The sequence below is a fragment of the Engystomops pustulosus genome, chromosome 3 (genome assembly GCF_040894005.1).
Source record: "Engystomops pustulosus chromosome 3, aEngPut4.maternal, whole genome shotgun sequence".
Classification (NCBI taxonomy): domain Eukaryota; kingdom Metazoa; phylum Chordata; class Amphibia; order Anura; family Leptodactylidae; genus Engystomops; species Engystomops pustulosus.
The window spans coordinates 81,875,783-81,899,078 of record NC_092413.1 but is presented as its reverse complement, the minus strand read 5'-3'; the positions used below and the strand labels follow the sequence as shown (position 1 = coordinate 81,899,078).

Here is a 23,296-nt window from a genome sequence, read left to right as displayed (position 1 = left end):
TACACTCACCATCACTCTGTGATAGGAGCTAAAACAGCAATAAAACTGAGTAAAATTGTAAAGTAAAGGGTTAAAAATTATCTTCATTGTGTAAACTTCACTAGGGGTTTGAAATTTGAGAATTTTCTTTCATGGCTGTAAGGGTGGAGCTTCTATCAAGCTCCCGCACAGGATAAATCGCCCCCTGTACCTCTATACAGAGATATATAGATGTATTCTGTGCCCCCACACATAGAGATGTATTCTGTGCCCCTACACATAGAGATGTATTCTGTGCCCCTACACATAGAGATGTATTCTGTGCCCCTACACATAGAGATGTATTCTGTGCCCCTACACATAGAGATGTATTCTGTGCCCCTACACATAGAGATGTATTCTGTGCCCCTACACATAGAGATGTATTCTGTGCCCCTACACATAGAGATGTATTCTGTGCCCCTACACATAGAGATGTATTCTGTGCCCCTACACATAGAGATGTATTCTGTGCCCCTACACATAGAGATGTATTCTGTGCCCCTACACATAGAGATGTATTCTGTGCCCCTACACATAGAGATGTATTCTGTGCCCCTACACATAGAGATGTATTCTGTGCCCCTACACATAGAGATGTATTCTGTGCCCCTACACATAGAGATGTATTCTGTGCCCCTACACATAGAGATGTATTCTGTGCCCCTACACATAGAGATGTATTCTGTGCCCCTACACATAGAGATGTATTCTGTGCCCCTATACATAGAGATGTATTCGGTGTCCCAACAGATAGAGATGTATTCTGTGCCCCAACACATAAAAATGAATTATTTGCCCCCACAAAGACAGATGTATTCTGTGCCCCAACACATAGAGATGTATTCTGTGCCCCAACACATAGAGATGTATTCTGTGCCCCAACACATAGAGATGTATTCTGTGCCCCAACACATAGAGATGTATTCTGTGCCTCAACACAGAGAGATGTATTCTGTGCCTCAACACAGAGAGATGTATTCTGTGCCTCAACACAGAGAGATGTATTCTGTGCCCCAACACATAAAAATTAATTCTGTGCCCCAACACATAAAAATTAATTCTGTGCCCCAACACAGACAGATGTATTCTGTGCCCCAACACAGACAGATGTATTCTGTGCCCCAACACAGACAGATGTATTCTGTGCCCCAACACAGACAGATGTATTCTGTGCCCCAACACAGACAGATGTATTCTGTGCCCCAACACAGACAGATGTATTCTGTGCCCCAACACAGACAGATGTATTCTGTGCCCCAACACAGACAGATGTATTCTGTGCCCCAACACAGACAGATGTATTCTGTGCCCCAACACAGACAGATGTATTCTGTGCCCCAACACAGACAGATGTATTCTGTGCCCCAACACAGACAGATGTATTCTGTGCCCCAACACAGACAGATGTATTCTGTGCCCCAACACAGACAGATGTATTCTGTGCCCCAACACAGACAGATGTATTCTGTGCCCCAACACAGACAGATGTATTCTGTGCCCCAACACAGACAGATGTATTCTGTGCCCCAACACAGACAGATGTATTCTGTGCCCCAACACAGACAGATGTATTCTGTGCCCCAACACAGACAGATGTATTCTGTGCCCCAACACAGACAGATGTATTCTGTGCCCCAACACAGACAGATGTATTCTGTGCCCCAACACAGACAGATGTATTCTGTGCCCCAACACAGACAGATGTATTCTGTGCCCCAACACAGACAGATGTATTCTGTGCCCCAACACAGACAGATGTATTCTGTGCCCCAACACAGACAGATGTATTCTGTGCCCCAACACAGACAGATGTATTCTGTGCCCCAACACAGACAGATGTATTCTGTGCCCCAACACAGACAGATGTATTCTGTGCCCCAACACAGACAGATGTATTCTGTGCCCCAACACAGACAGATGTATTCTGTGCCCCAACACAGACAGATGTATTCTGTGCCCCAACACAGACAGATGTATTCTGTGCCCCAACACAGACAGATGTATTCTGTGCCCCAACACAGACAGATGTATTCTGTGCCCCAACACAGACAGATGTATTCTGTGCCCCAACACAGACAGATGTATTCTGTGCCCCAACACAGACAGATGTATTCTGTGCCCCAACACTGACAGATGTATTCTGTGCCCCAACACTGACAGATGTATTCTGTGCCTCAACACTGACAGATGTATTCTGTGCCTCAACACTGACAGATGTATTCTGTGCCCCAACACTGACAGATGCATACTGTGCCCCCGCACAGACAGATGCATACTGTGCCCCCGCACAGACAGATGCATACTGTGCCCCCGCACAGACAGATGCATACTGTGCCCCCGCACAGACAGATGCATACTGTGCCCCCGCACAGACAGATGCATACTGTGCCCCCGCACAGACAGATGCATACTGTGCCCCCGCACAGACAGATGCATACTGTGCCCCCGCACAGACAGATGTATACTGTGGCCCCGCACAGACAGATGCATACTGTGGCCCAGCACAGACAGATGTATACTGTGGCCCCGCACAGACAGATGCATACTGTGGCCCCGCACAGACAGATGCATACTGTGGCCCCGCACAGACAGATGCATACTGTGGCCCCGCACAGACAGATGCATACTGTGGCCCCGCACAGACAGATGCATACTGTGGCCCCGCACAGACAGATGCTCACTTACAGAGATACATACATATACACAGGTCCTCTACAGAATGATAAAATCACTCATCTGTTCCAAGCTCCCATGATTTCTGCTGTCAGTTCCCGGGTTTTGCTGATGACATCATCACACTGCAGGGTCACTGAGAGGGTGTTGCATGGCTCCAGGCGGTCACATGACCCATCCGGTGGTAGAAACAGCCCTGGGAGCCAGGGGTGAACCAAGCCTTTCTGCTGCCCGAGGCGAGCCATAGAAAGACGCCCACCCCCATATATGTAATATATAAAGGAGTGTCAGGACCAAATCCATCATATTGGTTTGTTGTGAAAATAAAGCAATGCAAAATAGATACAGCGTACCACCATGTAGTACAAAATACATACAGCGTACCACCATGTAGTACAAAATACATACAGCGTACCGCCATGTAGTACAAAATAGATACAGCGTACCGCCATGAATTATGAAATAGATACAGCGTACCGCCGTGTAGTATAAAATACATACAGAGTACCCTCATGTAGTATAACATAGATACAGCGTACTGCCATGTAGTATAATATACATACAGAGAACCACCATGTAGTATAAATAGATACAGCGTACCTTCACGTAGTATAAAATTCATAGAGTACCGCCATGTAGTACAAAACAGACACAGCCAAGGCCGGATTAAGCACACACACACATTGTCACGCACGGAGATGTGGGAGAGTCTCCTCGGGCAAAAGTCAATGGACTCCCTGGACTACAGCGGGGGATGATGGTTCTAGCCGCAACCCGGGAGCGGAGTCTAAGTGGACACCTGGTCTTTACCAGAGCCCACCACAAAGCGGGATGGTCTTGCTGCGGTGGGGAGCCACCATGTCGCTCCACGGATCCGACCAGGCCTGCGTTGGCAGCCAAGGTAGGGACACTGAGAAGGCAGGACCACAGGAAGGCAGGACCACGGACAGGCAGCACCTCGGTATGGCAGGACCTCTGGAAGGCCACCGGGACACAGGACCACCACAGAAACACAGGACCGCCACAGGAACACAGGGCCGCTACAGGAACACGGGAAACACTGAGGCGTCTGGAAACACACAGGAAACACAGAGGCGTCTGGAAACGCTCAGGAGGCTTTCATTTCAGTGGAAGTACTTGAAGATCCGGCAGGGTATGCTGGGAGCCGCCGGATTATGTAGCAGAGCCGAGAATGCCAGAGACAATTAGGAGGACGCTAGCCCTTTAAGTTCATGGAGAGTCGGGCGCGTGCCCTAGCAGCGGGAGCGTGCAGCCTCTGCAAGCAGCAGGAGCGCGACCTACGGAGGAAGCCGGTGTAGGACCAGGATGGGAACGCCACGAAATTTGGAGCCAGGAGAGTTAAGTACGGGGCCAGGGGGTGTGAATGGCGCCACATTGTAGGACACTGATGCTCCTGCGATCTGAAACATGGACCGCAGGGGCATCCGTGACACACATCACATATTACACCTATATATATATACACTCACTTTATTAGGTACACCTGTCCAACTGCTCGTTAACACTTCATTTCTAATCGGCCAGTCACATGGTGGCAACTCAGTGCATTTAGGCATGTAGACATGGTCAAGACAATCCCCTGCAGTTCAAACCGAGCATCAGTATGGGGAAGAAAGGTGATTTGAGTGCCTTTGAATGTGGCATGGTTTTTGGTGCCAGAAGGGCTGGTCTGAGTATTTCAGAAACTGCTGATCTACTGGGATTTTCACGCACAACCATCTCTAGGTTTTACAGAGAATGGTCCGAAAAAGAAAAAACATCCAGTGAGTGGCAGTTCTGTGGGCGGAAATGCCTTGTTGATGCCAGAGGTCAGAGGAGAATGGGCAGACTGGTTCGAGCTGATAGAAAGGCAACAGTGACTCAAATCGCCACCCGTTACAACCAAGGTAGGCAGAAGAGCATCTCTGAACGCACAGTACGTCGAACTTTGAGGCAGATGGGCTACAGCAGCAGAAGACCACACCGGGTGCCACTCCTTTCAGCTAAGAACAGGAAACTGAGGCTACAATTTGCACAAGCTCATCAAGTTGGACAGTAGAAGATTGGAAAAACGTTTCCTGGTCTGATGAGTCTCGATTTCTGCTGCGACATTCGGATGGTAGGGTCAGAATTTGGCGTCAACAACATGAAAGCATGGATCAATCCTGCCTTGTATCAACGGTTCAGGCCGGTGGTGGTGGTGTCATGGTGTGGGGAATCTTGGCACTCTTTGGGCCCCTTGGTACCAATTGAGCATTGTTGCAACGCCACAGCCTACCTGAGTATTGTTGCTGACCATGTCCATCCCTTTATGACCACAATGTACCCAACATCTGATGGCTACTTTCAGCAGGATAATGCGCCATGCCATAAAGATGGAATCATCTCAGACTGCTTTCTTGAACATAACAATGAGTTCACTGTACTCAAATGGCCTCCACAGTCACCAAATCTCAATCCAATAGAGCATCTTTGGGATGTGGTGGAACGGGAGATTCGCATCATGGATGTGCAGCCGACAAATCTGCGGCAACTGTGTGATGCCATCATGTCAATATGGACCAAAATCTTTGAGGAATGCTTCCAGCACCTTGTTGAATCTATGCCATGAAGAATTGAGGCAGTTCTGAAGGCAAAAGGGGTCCAGCCCGTTACTAGCATGGTGTACCTAATAAAGTGGCCGATGAGTGTATATACATGACAAAACACATACACATATACAAATGATAAAACACATCTACACAGGGAAGACACACACACACATATATACATGAGAAGACACATATGCTCAGGGAAGACACACACACAAATATATATATATACATGACAAGACACACAACACAGGGAAGACGCACACACACATATATACATGACAAAACACATTTACTTAGGGAAGACACACATATACACATTACACTTACCTGATATCCTGCAGAAGGTCTAGGTCAGGCAGGGGATACATCAGGGAGGCCAATGGAGCTGCCATCCTATCTGCAGCAGGCCCGGGCTGGTGGGCAGGGCTTCTCCTTTCTCGCCTCAGACGGCGCGCCACCTGCTGGACGAGGCGGCCACACGTCCATGCTGCCGCCCGCCATTCCACCTTTGCTACCACCGGAACCCTGCCCGCCCCTACTTTCGTCCGCCTGCCCGCCCCTGCTTCCGTCCGCCTGCCCGCCCCTGCTTCCGTCCGCTTGCCCGCCCCTGCTACCGTCCCCCCACTCTGTCACCCCCTCTCCTCCCCTTCCTACCCCCCTCCCCTTTTCTCTGCCCCCCCTCCCTCTGATCCAGGTGCACCCCCCCCTCCGATCCAGGTGCCCTCCCTTCCCCCAAGTGGAGGACAAGGCAGAAGCTTTATGGAAAAAAAAAGAAAAGAATGTAAATTTATCTGTGTATATGTATTTGATGTGTATATGATGTGTATATGATGTGTATATGTATGTGATGTGTATATGATGTGTATATGTATGTGATGTGTATATGATGTGTATATGTATGTGATGTGTATATGATGTGTATATGAATGTGATGTGTATATGTTTGTGACGTGTATATGTATGTGACGTGTATATGTCTATTTATATGTATGTGATGTGTATATGTATGTGATGTGTACAGTATATGATGTGTATATATATGTGATGTGTATATGTCTATTTATATGTATGTGATGTGTATATGTATGTGATGTGTATATGCATGTGATGTGTATATGTATGTGATGTATATATGCATGTGATGTGTATATGTATGTGATGTATATATGCATGTGATGTGTATATGTATGTGTTTATACATGTGTGTATATATGCGTATATACTACATGGCAATATGCTCTATGTATTTTATACTACATGGCAATATGCTCTATGTATTTTATACTACATGGCAATATGCTCTATGTATTTTATACTACATGGCAATATGCTGTATGCATTTTATACTACATGGGAGGACGCTGTATGTATTTTATACTGCATGGGAGGACACTGTATGCATTTTATACTACATGGTGGTACGCTATATGCATTTTATACTACTTAGCGGCACACTGTATGCATTTTATACTAAATGGCGGCATGCTGTATGCATTCTATACTAAATGGCGGCACGCTGTATACATTTTATACTACATGGCGGCACGCTATCTGCATTTTATACTACATGGCGGTATGCTGGATCTATCTTATACTACATGGCGGCACACTGTATGCCTTTTATACTACATGGCAGCTCCCTGTATCTATCTTATACTACATGGCGGCACGCTGTATGCATTTTGCGTTGCTATATTCTCACACCAAACCAATATGATAGATCTGGTCCTGACACTCCATGATATATTACATATATGGGCGGGGGGGGGGATCTCTCTAAGAGGACCCCCCCAGGACAGAGCTGGCTTTCCTAATCAGTTTGTCCAGTCTGCTCCTCTCCCTAGCTGAGATGCTGCTTCCCCAACAGACTACACCAAAGAAGATGGCTGATGCCACTACAGAGTTGAAGAAGGTCTTAAGAAGAGCCCCCCGCACTCCGAATGCCCTCAGCCTCCTCAGCAGGTATAGCCTGCTCTGACCCTTCCTGTGAAGTACTTTTATGTTCTCTGCCCACTCCAGTTTATTGTTGAGGAGGACACCCAAGTACTTATAGGACTTCACTGCCTCAATGTCTGTCCCCTGGATAACCACCGGTTGAGAAGGAGGACTGTGCTTACGAAAGTCCACCACCATCTCCTTGGTCTTCCCAGCATTAATCCTAAGGTGGTTTCGCTGGCACCAGTCCACAAATTTCCGGATCAGTTCTTTGTACTCCCTGTCGTTCTCACCTGTAATGAGGCCTACTATTGCAGAGTCATCAGAGAACTTCTGGAGGTAGCAGCTACATGAATTGTACCTGAAGTCTGCTGTGTACAATGTAAAGAGGAAGGGAGCCAGAACTGTACCTTGAAGTGAACCTGTACTACTCATCACAGTATCCGACACACAGTCCCAGGATCTCACATACTGAGGTCGGTTTGTGAGGTAGTCTAGGATCCAACTAGAGAGATGGTGGTCCACTCCAGCCAGATCCAGTTTTCCCTTACTAGCCCTGGCTGTATGGTATTGAAGGCACTGGAGAAATCAAAGAACATTATTCTCACAGTGTTTTCAGGTTTCTCCAGTTCTATTCATCTCTACCTTGGCCCCAAAGTTTAATTAGGATTTGTGAATTAGGATAGTAATTTAGAAAGACCAACTTGCGAACAATTAATTATAGCCATTTACCACATGCGGATTTATACTTTTTTCGGTGCGTTAAACTGCCTGTACAAGAATCTGTGAGGCTTGTACAGTCATTATTGCAACCTCTTCCTGAAGTTGATTTTTTACAAACATTTGTGAACAATAAAAAATAAAAGCCATTTTACACAAGCCGAGAAGTGGGGCCCTGATTGGCAATGGATGTTATTAGGAAGGTTTGTTCCCTATCTTTGCGCACTACGTACATGATGGCATCTGTATGCAACACTAATTGTTGCAGTATACAAACAAAATTATTAGAATTGCCATCTGCATAGCCAATCACTCATTTCAGAAGACAGAACATTTTTATTTTTGATGATCAGAGAGGTAACTGAGGGAGCGCTTGGCCTCCATTGTTTTGTAAATCTTTCTTTTCAATTTTTAGGCAAAACAGATATAAGGTATCAGTTGTATATTAGTTTTTCATTGCCTACCTGTAATAATAAATTTTGTATAGGTGTAACCTATCACTGCCAACTTATGATGTATAATGTAAATATATTAATTTCAAGGACAGCCAGATGGTAAGACTCATTCTCAGAGCTATGATGGCTACATTACTGCAAGTTGGAATGACAATTTGCACATTAATTAGGCCAATCTGTAGTGCACACGTGCATGATTTTCATGTATAAGGGTTGCTGTGATGAATAGTCTGTCCCAGACATTTGTCAACAAACTGCCATCTGTTGTCTGGGATCTCCTGGTCATAAGGGCTTTTCCCTCTTGAAATACCCAGCAACATCAATAAATGATGAACTTGCATAGTTTCTTTTCACTGATCCACATTTATGAAAGAAGTTAAAGGGGTTGTCCACTTTCAGCAAATATTTGATATTGTTTATCTAAGTTATACAATTTTCCAATATACTTTCTGTATCAATCAGAAGTGTGATGAACATGCAGCTGCATTAGCCGTTATTATTAAATAGCTTTCAGGATGCGTGAATCCACTGGACCACCTCGGGAGGTGGTACTAGCCAACACCTGGGACTGGAATCTAAGTGGCACCCAGTCTTCACCAGAGCCCACCTTTGACTTGCTGCAGCAGGGTACCACCAGGTCGTTCCACAGGTGCGACTAGCCCGCTGTGGCAGCCGAGGTCGAGGTACCTTAGCAGGAGACAGTCTCATGGTCAGGTCCAGGCACAGAGATGCAACATCAAGTCCAATCCGGGGTAAGCAACGGGAGGTCCAGGCAGATGGGAACAGGAACACAGGATAATCGTTAGGGAGCTTTTTCTAAGGTTGTGAGGCACAATGATCCGGTATGGTGTGATGGGAGAGGCAGGTTTAAATAGCCTTCTGGGAGAAAAGCCATCGGCAATTAAATTGGCCCTTTAAATTACCTGAAGCCGGTGTGCGCGTGCCCTAGGACATGGGGACATGCGCGCACAGAGCGAGGCCGGGACTCGGGAGCGGGGAAAGGTGAGAGGCGCTGGCGCTGCAGGCAGCAAGGGGCACGAGTGAGCCTGTGACCCGCGTACACGTTCATGTCCATCATATCACATGGACAGATCCTATCCACTGGAAGTAAATATAGAAGCTTTTATAGCAGGGCAGCAAGCAGAGATCTTGAAAACCAGGAGGAATTGATACAGAAATTATATTTGCTGAAAGTGGACAACCCCTTTAAATTCAGGTTTATTCAAACTTCACAATTGCTTCCAGTATACCATATGGTACCTGGAGGAACAGATTAACCAGGATCCTGTCATACTCTTGCAGAGACATCATGGATGTCTATTACTTCATAGCTGATCCAATTTAATTTACCTTATCTCACCCTCCTCTTTCCCTGATGTATTTGTTACTTGATTAGCTGGAATCTCCACCTGTTAAAAATTAAAATGTAAGTTTATCTAAAACATAACTGCAAAGGTCAGACAATGTGGAGGACACTGTATGGCTCCACAACAGAACCATTGGGAGATCCTGTAGCTTTTACTGGGGGAAAATGCATGGAAATTGTACATTGGGTACATTTTTAGTCCTTTCAACACATTGCTGCATTCACTATTTGATTTTGACAATATTCATTTAGATTATGTTGTCCTTTTTGCAAACATGTTGAAAACACATTGTTTACTCAAAATGTGATCAGGGGAGGTGCCTTTTGGATTGTGTTTCAAAACAAATTGTGAAACCCTTGTGGATGCACCCTTACCATTCCCTGTGTAAATTCAAGTTTTTACCACTACACAATATTTGAGATTTGAGAATTCAGGGATGCAGCTGATGCAGAAATAAAGTTTAAGAGAGGGAGGAAGAGACATTGGGGCACATTTACTTACCCGGTCCTGTCGCGATCCAGTCAAGGATTCGGGTCTTCTGGCGATTCACTAAGGTTAGTGCGCCCGATGTCCACCAGGTGTCGCTGCTGTGCTGAAGTCCGCTGGAGTTGACCGGAGCTCACTATCCTATTCCTGGTGCAGGTAAGTGCGTCAAGTGTCAAGTGACACATGTTTTTTTTTTAAATTCTGCGGTTTTCCGAATCCGTCGGGTTTTCCGACGACCACGCCCCCTGATTTCCATTGCATGCATGCCGGCGGCGATGCGCCACAATCCGATTGCATGCGCCAAAAACCCGGGGCAATTCAGGGAAAGACGGTGCAAATCAGAAATATACGGGAAACCCGACTAAAAATAGCGATTCAGACTCTTAGTAAATGACCCCCATTGTATCAGCCTGTGCAGACAGAGCACAGAGGGGCTCTGGTAATAGCCCCCAAACAGAAGAAAGTAGGCTAGCCTTTGACAACGATGCATATATCTATCGGTCCTATCTGTAAAATCCTCTAAGCTTCCGCTGAAGTGGTCCATGCCACAAATAGCGTTTTTTGGTCCGCTTTTAAGCATGCATTTTCAGTCCGTTTAAAGATGCATCTGTTTTTTACTATTTGGCTGCTTAGAGCCTGTTTGTCTTATGTGTATACTGTGCTGTGTATGCAGGATCTGATTCATAAGAATTCATAAGAATTGTTGGGGAGCCTGAGCTCCGCCTTTATATGTGCATTCAAACTTTCAAACACAACCATCCAGTAACATACAAATCCTGGGGAAGTATGAATAGACTCCCCATCAAGACTGCAGCATGTTTGTAATTGGATGACCTGAAGCATGTGTTACAGGCTTGTGACATCACTCAAGGTCCTGGAGTCTTTTGAATGCTGCTGGGAATAGTGAGGACTCTTATTTTCAGGAGTGTGCAACTCTCCTAGTCTGCCTGCCAACAAGATCCATTCAGCAGCTAGATACAGAATCCCATGGCAACAAATCCAAACAAATGCATCCAGGGGGATAAGGTTAAATCCCTGCTAGCAGGAAAATGTCTGCAGATAGCTTATGAGAGTAAATTAGAGAATTGCTTATTTCAGCTTATTGCAGAGTTAGGCAAAAGTTTTTATACTTTACAGTTGTTCTTTAACATTTAGGAGAGTTGAGGCTGCTGCATCATGCGCCAGCCTTAAAGTTTCCCCTTCTGGATTTACTAAGGGGTTTCAAATCCGTTACACGGTGCATTCTTGGACAGTTCTTGTACCGTTCTTGGTGTGTTTTTAAACGCACTGAAAACGCATGCGTTTTTGTATGTTTACCATGCGTTTGGCTGCTTTGAATCCGTTTCACAGCTGCTCACACTTCCAGAAATTAAGAAAAACAGATTCAAACCAGCCAAATGTATGGTAAACATGCAAAAGTGTATGTGTTTTCAGTGTGTTTAAAAATGCACCAAGAACACACAACTATTTTAACCCGTTAGTGACCAAGATTATTTGCAACTTGATGACCAAGTCATTTTTCAAAACCAGCATGTGTCACTTTATCCGGTTAGAACTTTAGAAGGCTTTAACTTACCCTAGTGTTTTTGAGTTTGTTTTTCCGTTACATTTTGTACTTCAAAATAGTGGGACATTTTGGTTGATATATTTAACGTTTTTTTTTTCTGAAAAAGGTGAATTTGGTAAACATTTTGAAAAAATTAGAATGTTCTGTTTTTCTAACTGATACCCAAATTAGTTACTGACTAACATTTACCAAATCTCAGCTTTGTGTTGGTGTCATTTTATAGTTGTCCTTTTATTTTATTATGACGCTAGAAATCAAACCGCATTCTTTCAAATTTAAAATTTTTTTTTAAAGGTTTGATTTGGAATTCACTAATATTTATAATTAATAAATTTATTTAGCCACAAAATGTACCCACGTTAACTGAATAAAAGTTGAAAATATTATATTTTATTATAAGGTGTCGGCAATATTATGTATTGTGCAGTTTTTTCTGAGTAAGAGGACACCCCATATGTGGATGTAACTCACTGTCAGGGCACATGGTGGGACGTGGAAGGGAAGGAGCACCACTGAGCTTTTGTAGGACAGAATAAGTTTTCAGGTGCCATGACGTGTTTGTAGAGCCCCCGAACCCATGTTCACATGTGGTATTTTGGTTGCATTTTGAAATGCAATCTAAATTCTCCACCTCTGGTTCGGTACGATCACAGGGATACCAAAGTTATATAAGTTTTTTATAAGGTGTTAATAGATTTAACCAAAAATTAAAAACTTATGTACCCCCAAAAAATTATTACCTTAACCATTTTCTGACTCCAATTTCATATTTAGTACGTAGTTGGTTAAGGTGTCATTTTTTTTCCAGGACGAGCTGACGTTTTCATTGCTACCATTTTGGGGACTGAGCAACCTTTTTATTGTGTTTTTTATGTGTTTCAAAACGGCAAACAAGTGTCAATTTCGGACATTTGGGTGCATTTTTCCATTACGGGGTTCACCGCCGGGAATAACTTTTAATATCTTTTGGTACATTTTGGGACGTGGCGATACCTAACATGTTGTGTTTTTATATTACTTTTTTTTCTACTTTTTAAATTATTTATTGTTTTATATGTGTTAGGGACATTTTAATGAATTTTATTTTTTTTATTTTTATACATTTTTTATTTTGTGGGTTTTTTTACTTTTTTTATTTTCACATTACTATCATATGAACTAGTGATCATGTGATCACTAGTTCATACTAATGCACTGCAATAACCATTCATTGCAGTGCATTAGAAGTGTCAGCCTATTCATCTGCATAGGCTGACAGGCCTCTGCCTGGTCCAGCCAGAAGCATGGACCACACGATCGAACGGGACTGTTAGAGCAGGATCCCGGCAGTGACAGCCGGGGCACTGCTCTTCCCTGCATGGGGGGCCCGGGTGTACATATATTTTCATTGCATTGTTTGTACATATGCATTATTTCTGATATGTCATGTCTTTTCCAATGATCTGAACATTTTCATCTTTTGTCCTTATTAAAGGTCTTCATGGTGTAGACAATGGAATTCTCACATTCAATAAAGTTCGTGTCCCACGAGAAAACCTTCTGGACAAGTTAGTATATCCACATTTATTTCAATTTTGCATGAGTTACTTGTGGTTAGGTATAGTTCCTCAGTTATAGACAAATTGAAGATCCAGCACTCGTATACTTGAAGGTAAAAGTCCATTTTCTTTATTATAACTCCATCAAAAATAGAAAAATGTGACATACAAAAAAGGGAAGTAGTAAGCTTACATACAGGATAAAAAATATAGCACAGATGGACCTACACGTTTCGGACGTTACATATTTCGTCCTTAGTCATAGTTCCTGACTTGACTCTGATCTGAATATGATGCTATACTGGCCTCTTTGTTTGCTAGCTATTTAATATATCATAAAGATGAATTTAATAACTCTATTTTATTGCTCTAAATAAAATGTAAATACAAGCATACATTACTTGTATTTAAAGGTTATTTAACTGTTTATTATACTGGCAATAAAGAGGGAATACAAGAGTTTATTGATATAAGTAGACATTAGAAATATCAAAGTTGTGTGCAGGACCATATTTACAGCTTTCATTGCCCTTAGATTTAAGCCTGAATATGCCACCATTAAAGGCCCTTTTACATTTTTGTCCAGTTTATGTGTATTCATATTTATATATCATCTGTGTTTACAAATAATTTGGAATTATATTGTAATAATAATCAACTGCTATGCCAGTGATGGCCAACCTATGACACGCGTGTCAGTGCTGACACGCATAGCCATTTTCAGTGACACGTGGCCGCCGGAGAGTTAAGTTTCATCTTCGGCTCCTACACGGCCAGGTGCAATAGCCAAGAGGCTGAGAGATTGTCCAGCACATTGTAATAAATAGATGATGTGGAAAATCCCCATATACTGCCATACTGTAGTATATGGTAGGATCAATCACACAACCTAGGATTAAAGTACCCTAGAAGTTAAATAATTAGACATATTTGTTATTTAAACTATAAATATCACAAAATTATGTTTTTTTTTGTCAAGGTGACACACCACCCGAGTTATGCTCGTTTTTTTGGCGAATTTTGACACACCAAGCTCAAAAGGTTGCCCATCACTGTGCTATGCCATAGATGGCTCTTCTATAAAGTGCCTGGATGATAAAACTATTATTCAGACCATATTACCCTTATGTGTCACCCTATACCTTATAACGGCCACAACCTTATTCCTTGGTTCAGTATTATCTGTATTGTAGTATTTATATTCTTTTCACCTCAGGCAGAAAAAAAGGCTAGAATCATCCCTGTGCAGCAGCTAATAAATATAAATACATGGTTGGCTGCAGGCAGGGCACAGTACTGGGGTCTACTAGAGCCCCTGTGTGCTGCCAGTTATTCACAATTACCTGCTGCATGGGATCAGACAATTTCCATCATTAATATTGTCTTGTTTGTGCGCTGTATTGTAGTCTGTAATGTGGTCTATGTTGCTTATAATACAAATGCAGTATTATGCAGTAGTGGTTTTGGGGGAGTATTTACTCTGTACTACGGTTTTTGCCTGATCTTGGTTTCTGGTTAATAGTGCGGCCCCCTGAAGGATAGCCGCATGACAGTGCGGCTCCTGGACTGAAAAAGGTTGTGCTCCCCTGCTATATACTATGACCCTTGTGTTGACCTTCCATATAGTTTTGACTTCCCTGTGATTCAACATTTATAGACTATTACTCTTGGTAACTCCACTGGTATATACTATGACTTCATGTACACACCCATAAGACGTACCACAAGTCTCCGCTCCTATATTACTATGATTCCCATATGACACCATTCGTATACATAATGACCGCCTGTGCCCTCACTCCTATAAAATGTGACACATTTGGAAGTAGTCTTGCCAGTTAGAAAGAAAGAATTACAAAAAAAATGTTTCCTCCTGTTGAGTATTCCTTCTACACAGCTAAATGCCCTATGTACATGGCATAATGGAAAATACAGCCCTCGTCATATATAAACAAAGGTATGAGCACATGCGAAAAAACATATACTGCTAATGTGTCAAAATTTACTTATTTATTAAAGTTACAACATACTTAAAGAGAACCCGTCATGCAAAATAACCCCCTAAACTAAATATATTTTCATAAACTGCCATTAGAGAGCATTGCCTCTATCCCTTCATTATCCCTCTACATGCCTGTATACCTAAGCAATGAGGTCCTAAAGCTGTATGCAAATGACCTGTGAAATGTCCAATGAAGCATTAGCATATTCAAGCTGTCCACTCTATTCATGAGTGGGAGGCACAGCCACACCCCCAGTGCTTGACTGACAGCCTGTATAATGATGTGAGGCTGTATAATGATGTGCTTCCTGGTGCTGGTGGCCACACCCCCTGAAGCCTGTGTGTGCATGTGTGTGTGTTTAGGAGAGATACAGCAGCTCCAGGCTGCAGCCATGTTATAGCAGAACATGTCAGATTCATGTGTAGCTGATGTCTGTGTCTCTCACCTGTATATTAGGAGGATGCAGCATGTCAGCAGATACTAGCTATGCTTTACTATACATTACACACAGACATGAGCAGGGGGAGGAGAGGGGAGGGGGAACAGGGGTGACATCACTGCCTCTGACCATGTGACCACCCTCATTTACATAATAAAGAATAGATGATTTTACAATGATTAATGTATGAAATAACTAGATAAAGGCTGCGATGGGAGCCTTGTGAGCTGCTCCAACAGGTAGAGGTGACAGGACTAGTGACACACACCTGATGACAGGTGTCCTTTAATATATGTTTACATTTTAAAAGCTCTAGAAAAAAAGAGGATCTTCTAAGGAGTTACGTTTGACCTTAGAGTGATACACATGACTGTAACTCCGATCTTGCATGTGTAACTCAGCAGAAAGTGCTTAGCTGTGCTGAGTGAAACTAGATTAGGAACACGGCGTGATTGTTCTGCCAATGTTCACAAGATTTGATTTAACTTAAATTTTTTTCAACTTTATCAACATGTATAAAGTTTCTTTTATTTCTCATGATTGCTTTTTTATTTTTCATAGTTTGCTTTCTTAGGTTAGGTGATAAAAATGTTGAAAATCTTCAAGATTGTTCAGTTTTCAAAAAAACATTGAATGCAATTTTTTTTTGTACATTTAGCCCAGGAAGGATAAAATAACAATCACTTGTCATCAGGTCTCTGCAACTATTTCTTTCACCACTACCTGTTGGAGCAGCTCACAAGGATCCCATCCCAGCCTTTATCTAGTTATTTCCTACATTAATCATTCTAAAATCATCTTTTCTTTATTATGTAAATGAGGCTGGTCACATGGTCAGAGGCAGTGATGTCACCCCTGTTCCCCCTCCCCTCTCCTCCCCCTTCTCATGTCTGTGGAGGAGCAACTTGGCACTCAGGTTTTAATTAGATGATTTATATTCGTTAGAAAATTGTGCAATCCACATTAAATTATGAGAATTTTTGGTAAATACAATGACCTTCTTCAGACATAATTTAATGTGGATTGCACAATTTTCGAATAAAATACTCATCACATTGCCTTGAACCTGAGTGCCAAGTTGCTCATTAAATTGTTCATATGCACAATCTGCCGCCAGAGGGTTTAAGTCAATTTGGAACTTCACACCATTTTTACAAAATCAGTGAGAACTGGGAAGTTGGGCTGCTAGTTAAATAGGGTTTGTCAGATAATGAAGGATATTAGAACAAGACTAACATCAATACATTGCAGTTATCTGAAAGCGTTCTCTAATTTTGATCAGTGGTCTTTTTCATTTATTCAATTTACATTTTTATTCTGTGTTTTAGACTATTTACAATTTATGAAGTAAGTTTCATTATTCATGTTAGGATATATTCATATAGGACTACAAAATGACCTTGACACAGAGGAAATGGTTTGTCCTCTAACTTCTATCTCCAGTGTACATAGAAGAAGTAAAGCATGTGATAAACAATTAGATGAGGGGTGTATAGATTGTGTTTTAAAGGAAATCTACCTTGTGGATAAGTCTTTATTAACACTTCATGCTGTTGGGTAGCTTCCTTCAACATGAATATGGGGATATGTTTATGAAGAGCGTAAATAACTTAGATTACTTATCAAATGACCTATATGTAAATGAAACACAAGTTTTTTAGGGGGTGTAACCAGAGCTGCTCCAGGGCTCTGACTCTTACATGTCCCCAGAAGCGCTTGTAAATTCTTCCCTGCTCCTTCGCCTCTTCCATCCCTCTGTCTACAGAAATGTTCTGGCAGCAGTGGATATGATAGCAGCATGAATGGTTAATAAAGTTGAACCCTGTTGTAGATTTCCTTTAAAGTGCCCCAGATCTGCACAAACATGAGTCACATTCTTAAAGAGAACCTGTCACCCTTAAATACGTCACTAGGAACTGCTTGCTTATTCATGAGGGGGCGGTCCGAGGTGCTGCCTCTACCCCGGACCGCCCTGCTCACTCGATAGGCCAGTGGTGACTGCTGCACGTCATGTGACAGTCACCGCCCCTAATCTCGCCCCCTCGTGAATACTTTGGAGTGGTCCGGGGTTTCTAGTTTACAGTGCAGACGTGTTTGTTTGCGTTATCAGAGGTTTCCGATAACTAGCAGTGTAACACTGCTGGGACTGTTGTAGCACTAGGAGCTGCTTACTTTTGTGAGCAGCTCATAGTGCCGTTTTTGAGGGTGACAGGCCCTCTTTAATGAAGACAAAAGTCTGCTTTGTGTGTGAAAGTATCTGCTGAAGCCCAGTTTATTTACATTTTATGAAGATTTTCTGTGACAATCTGCTGATAATTTTAATATGTGCACAGGCTCTAATATTTGTTTCAATCTTTTCTAGGTTTGGCTCGGTTTCTTCTGATGGCAAATATAGCTCACCAATTGAGAACAAGAGTGCACGATTTAATGCGATGCTAGCTGCTCTTACACCGACAAGATTAGCACTTACGTTCCAGGCTCTGGGAGCTATGAAGGTATAAATGTAACTGTTTATTTCAGTGTATATGGTATCATAGTGCACCCAAGAGGTTGAAGTTGCGCTATTGCAGTTACGTTTCTCAGGCCACTTGGATTCTTCAGTTATTACTGATGGTGGCACCTAAGGAGTACCGTATATACTCGAGTATAAGCCGAGACCCCTAATTTTACCACCAAAACTGGGAAAACCTATTGACTTGAGTATAAGCCGAGGGTGGGAAATGCATTGGTCACAGACCCAGCCAAGTATGTAGCCAGCCAGCCCCCTATAATATACAGCTTGACCCCCAGTAGTATACAGCCTGCCCCCAGTAGTATACAGTCTGCCCCAGCCTGCCCCCAGTAGTATACAGTCTGCCCCAGCCTGCCCCCAGTAGTATACAGCCACCCCAGCCTGCCCCCCAGTAGTATACAGCCACCCCAGCCTGCCCCCCAGTAGTATACAGCGTGCCCCCAGTAGTATACAGCCACCCCAGCCTGCCCCCAGTAGTATACAGCCACCCCAGCCTGCCCCCAGTAGTATACAGCCACCCCAGCCTGCCCCCCAGTGGTATACAGCATGCCCCCAGTAGTATACAGCCACCCCAGCCTGTTTCCAGTAGTATACAGCCACCCCAGCCTGCCCCCCAGTAGTATACAGCCACCCCAGCCTGCCCCCCAGTAGTATACAGCATGCCCCCAGTAGTATACAGCCACCCCAGCCTCCCCCCAGTAGTATACAGCATGGCCACAGTAGTATACGGTCAGCCCAGAATTTTAAAAAAACAACTTATTTACTCACCCTCCGGTGGCCCCGATGCGCAGCACTGCTCCCCCGATGTCATCGCGGCTCCTCTTCTTGCTTCCCGGCTCCTCTTCTTGCTTCCGCGCCGTCTTCTGTCTTCTTTAACATCGCGTTGGGCGCCGCAACTGTTCTCTCCCGTGCTGACGTCATACTAGGCGCTGCGCGGGAGAAGAACAATGGCGGCGCCCAGCACGATGTTAAAGAAGACAGAAGACGGCGCGGAATCCGGAAGAGGAGCCACGATGACATCAGGGCCACCGTAGGGTGAGTAAATAAGTTTATTTTTTTTTAGTCCATTTTTAATTATTTTTTTTTACAAGTATTGACTCGTGTATAAGCCGAGGGGACGTTTTTCAGCACATTTTTTGTGCTGAAAAATTCGGCTTATACACGAGTATATACGGTATATTATTTCTAACAATGTATTAAATATAACATTTACTTATTTGTCTTTACAGCTTGGATTGACCATAGCCATACGATACAGTCACAGGTAAGAAACTGTAATTTATTGCTGATAAAATTCTTGCATTTTAATAATGATGGGGTTAGACCTTGTTGAGCATCCACTTTCAGTTTATCTTTTAGCCCTGTGGATGGTACCTGACTCCATTTTCTATATGGAGCTGATTTGTTATAAATTGTTATGCAAAGCTGCTGAATGATATATCATTCAGGAACTACCAGGTTTTTTACTTCAATAAATGGTGGGTAATCCTCCTGACTTCTCGAAGTATGAATGTGGTTGTTAAAAACATTGGCTTGAGCATATGTGGAGAAGGTGCACATTGTACACATAAGGGCCAGATCATATCTCTGATAGGTCTTCACTTATTTTGAGCTAGTGCAGTGGAAAGATGTATAATTTAAAGACTTCCACTTCTACTGTGTATTCGACCAGTCCTGGTTTTGGCTTAAAGGACATCTACCATCAGATTTACTAATGGTAGACTGCCCTAACTTACTTGTTGGCTTTGTTTTATAGGTATTGGAAACATTTTTCTTATGTTTGGGGATGATCGCATCCTTCAGAAAAAGTCTTTATAAAAAATATGGAAATGAGCCGGAGACGCTCCGGCCTACATCATTGGAGCGCCTCCTGGCTCCGCCGTCTAATAATATATGTACAACCCTACTCTAAAATGTCCAACCCACCTATCGTCAGCCAGCTGTTGCGATCATACTTGCGCAGCCGCACTGGTATCCATTTCACAAGGAAAGTATGATAGCACATTCGAAGACTTGCTGACAGATTGGTGACATCACCGCTGTATGTGGATCAGTGGACAGGACCTGTCTAAAATTTAAAGTGAGGGCATGTATATATTATTAGAAGGCATAGCTAAGAGGCTGAGCCAACATAAGACCTAACAGAAATGTGAACTAGCCCTAACAACTGGATTCTCTGCATGGAATACATATGATGTCAAATGCAGTTGGCTTTTATGTTTTGATGTTACAAAATAGTAGCTAAAATGCAATAGGAATATATGTACAAGAAATACATTTATACAAATTTTGCCTTTGTTTTTTTCTGTTGGTTTGAAAGAAAAGAGCTGAATTCTAGAAATGATGCTAGTAAGTTTGCTAAATGTGCTGAAAGCATAGCGGGTAATTGGCAGTAAATGGTTCCACTTTCAAAGTTGAAAAGAACCACATTATTTTCATTTTGTAAATGGAACATAAGCAGTCTGATAACAATTTAGCTATGATACATATATACCAAACACATTTTTTCAACACACCTACGCACCAGGAAGTCTATCCCCAGTATGTGGGTGGCGGGGGCCTACAAGGAGTTCTCTTCTCGAGTAAGGTGATTCTGGGGATACCACGTCAATACCAAGGTGGTTTTCTCACATCAAAGATGATAAATAAGAATTGGAACAAAAATACATTATCTAAGAAACATCAGTCGTCTGCAAGTTTACAAGAAGTGAATTTTGTCATAGTAGGATGTGCAGATTATATTGGTACCTTCCACTATCATAGTTTGGCATGTTCTTACATTACAGTTCTTGACTGATGATACAATCAGCTCATATTGGTGAGGCTTCTGTGTCATTACTTCTTAAAGGAAAGGAAAATAAAACTTTCACCTGGGTAAAAGCATAGCAATTTCTGGTAAATGGCACATTCTGTTGTTTTTCACTAGCAAGGAAGAGCATCAGTATGAATGCTTCTTTGTATTTTTATATACCTTGCTCTGACACTGTGGTTTCTATACTTGATTACTACAAGTCCTGTTCAACCTTGAAAAAATGTGCTGATAAAAGTTATAATTTTTTAAACCTTACCCTTTTTTACACATTAAATGCTACTCATAAGCATCACACAGAAAATAAAATCCTTGGAAGTGGCTACTACTTCTTTCTAATCATTGGCTCAGATTACTACTAAAAGTAGTGCACACTGCAGTTTGCTTCACTAATATGCAGAGTGTGCCAGATTATTGGCACAACGGTAATAATCTTGCGCACCCAATAATCTGGCGCACCCTGCACTGCTTGGGAAGGTCACCTTTAGCACACAACAAGCACCACAATTTTGTCAATTGGCAGTAATAAATGTGGTGCACCAGAATGGGCAGGTCATGTGATCATCAATATGTTTGGCTCTAGTCAGTTAGTTGCAGTGCATCCTGTATGACCAGTGTTGTGGTGAGACGTCATGTCAGTGATGGCAGTTACACATTATTACTATGGTAACAGAGCAAGACAGTCTGTAACATCATGACTGGGAGCATTATGGGTTTTTGTATTCGATGTCTATATTCCCGGAATACCCCTTTAATGTTGCTGTGTTACATTGTCAAGGACTGCATTTGTACAGTAAACTGCATCATGCTCACAACCATGTTCTTGAAACAGGCTGAAAAAGGGGAAGTTTGTGGCCCGTTTTGGCCTGGTGGAGATGGATTGCAAGTGCTGCTCACCCCTCTCATCTCCATAGGAGCTGGGACCATGCAAAAATAGAAATCACTGACTGCCGTGAACTAGTTGCCATATTTTTGCTAGCTCACAGTCACCATTTACAGTCGTCTGTGTGTGCCCTCAATAGACGGTTGGAAACCCAACCATGAGCAAGTGATACCATAGCCACAATTTATGACATCTCTGTTATGTAGACAACTACCCAGTCTTTACATTAACAACTTTAAAGAGTTTCTGTTCCAGTGCAAAGCCATAAATGTCCAATTTGGGATGACCATAGCAGCTGTGCTCCATCAGCCATGTTCAGCATTAACATTGAAAAACAAACAAATTCAATGTACCATAGGATAGTATGTCATGAATCAATGGAAAAGTGAAGGTACCAAGAAAAACAAAAGGTACTTAAGAAATAAAAATGAATAGTGCTCAATATGACAGTCTTAATTTCCGCACTTCAGGGTATTACTTACCTGATTTATTAGTAGGCTTTGGCCTCTTATGGCCTATTATGGCGCTTTGCAGCCATAATAAGAAATCCGAGATTCCTGCTGCAGTTTCACACGCCAGGCCATGGTGTCCACAGCCCAGCAAGCAACTCTTCCTGCTCTGTCACATCCTCTTTCAGAGAGAATGCCCCGCAGGTTGTAACTTGTCCACCAGAAAACTGGTGACCTCCAAAATCTTTTAAAATAACTATATGAAAACTGATTGGTTTTCAATTAAGAAATATCCTGATGGCCCCGCGTAATGTACAGCCACCGGTGATGTCCTTACCACCCACCAGTTCTGTCCCCAGTAATGTTCCCACAGCCTCCACTAATGTCCTCCACAGCCCCCAGTAATGTCCCCATAGCTCCCAGTAATGTCCTCACACAACCCTCACTAATATCCAAGCAAACTCCAGTAATGTCCCCCACAACCCTCAGTAATGTCCTTCACAGTCTCCAGTAATGTCCTCAAACAGCCCCCAATAATGTTCTCACAGAGCCTCCAGTAATGTGCCCCACAGCCCCCAGGATTGTGCTATACAGCCCCCAGTAATGTGCCCCACAGCTCCCAGTATAGTTCCTCACAAACCCCCAGTAATGTCCTCACACAGCCTCCAGTAATGTCCTCACAGACCTCCAATAACAACCCCCACAACAGTGCTTAGTTCAGTTCCAGGGAGCAGCACTACCCCGAGAACTGGGGCGCCAGCCAGCCGAAAGATCTGGGCTATGCCCTCCAGTGAATAGTTATCAACATAAAAAAATAATTAAAAGTTGCTTTTGTACAACAGCTC

At 43.0% G+C, this 23,296-nt stretch overlaps 1 protein-coding gene across 1 annotated transcript in view; it reads left to right on the top strand.

Annotated features, from left to right (window-relative positions):
- Window positions 1–23,296, top strand: part of ACOXL (acyl-CoA oxidase like) — a 257,177-nt gene that overhangs the window by 74,116 nt on the left and 159,765 nt on the right. Inside the window, exons 8-10 of the mRNA XM_072141224.1 lie at window positions 13,293–13,365; window positions 18,161–18,293; window positions 19,540–19,574. Coding sequence (XP_071997325.1) covers window positions 13,293–13,365; window positions 18,161–18,293; window positions 19,540–19,574 — 241 coding nt within the window. The remainder of the gene's footprint in view (window positions 1–13,292; window positions 13,366–18,160; window positions 18,294–19,539; window positions 19,575–23,296) is intronic.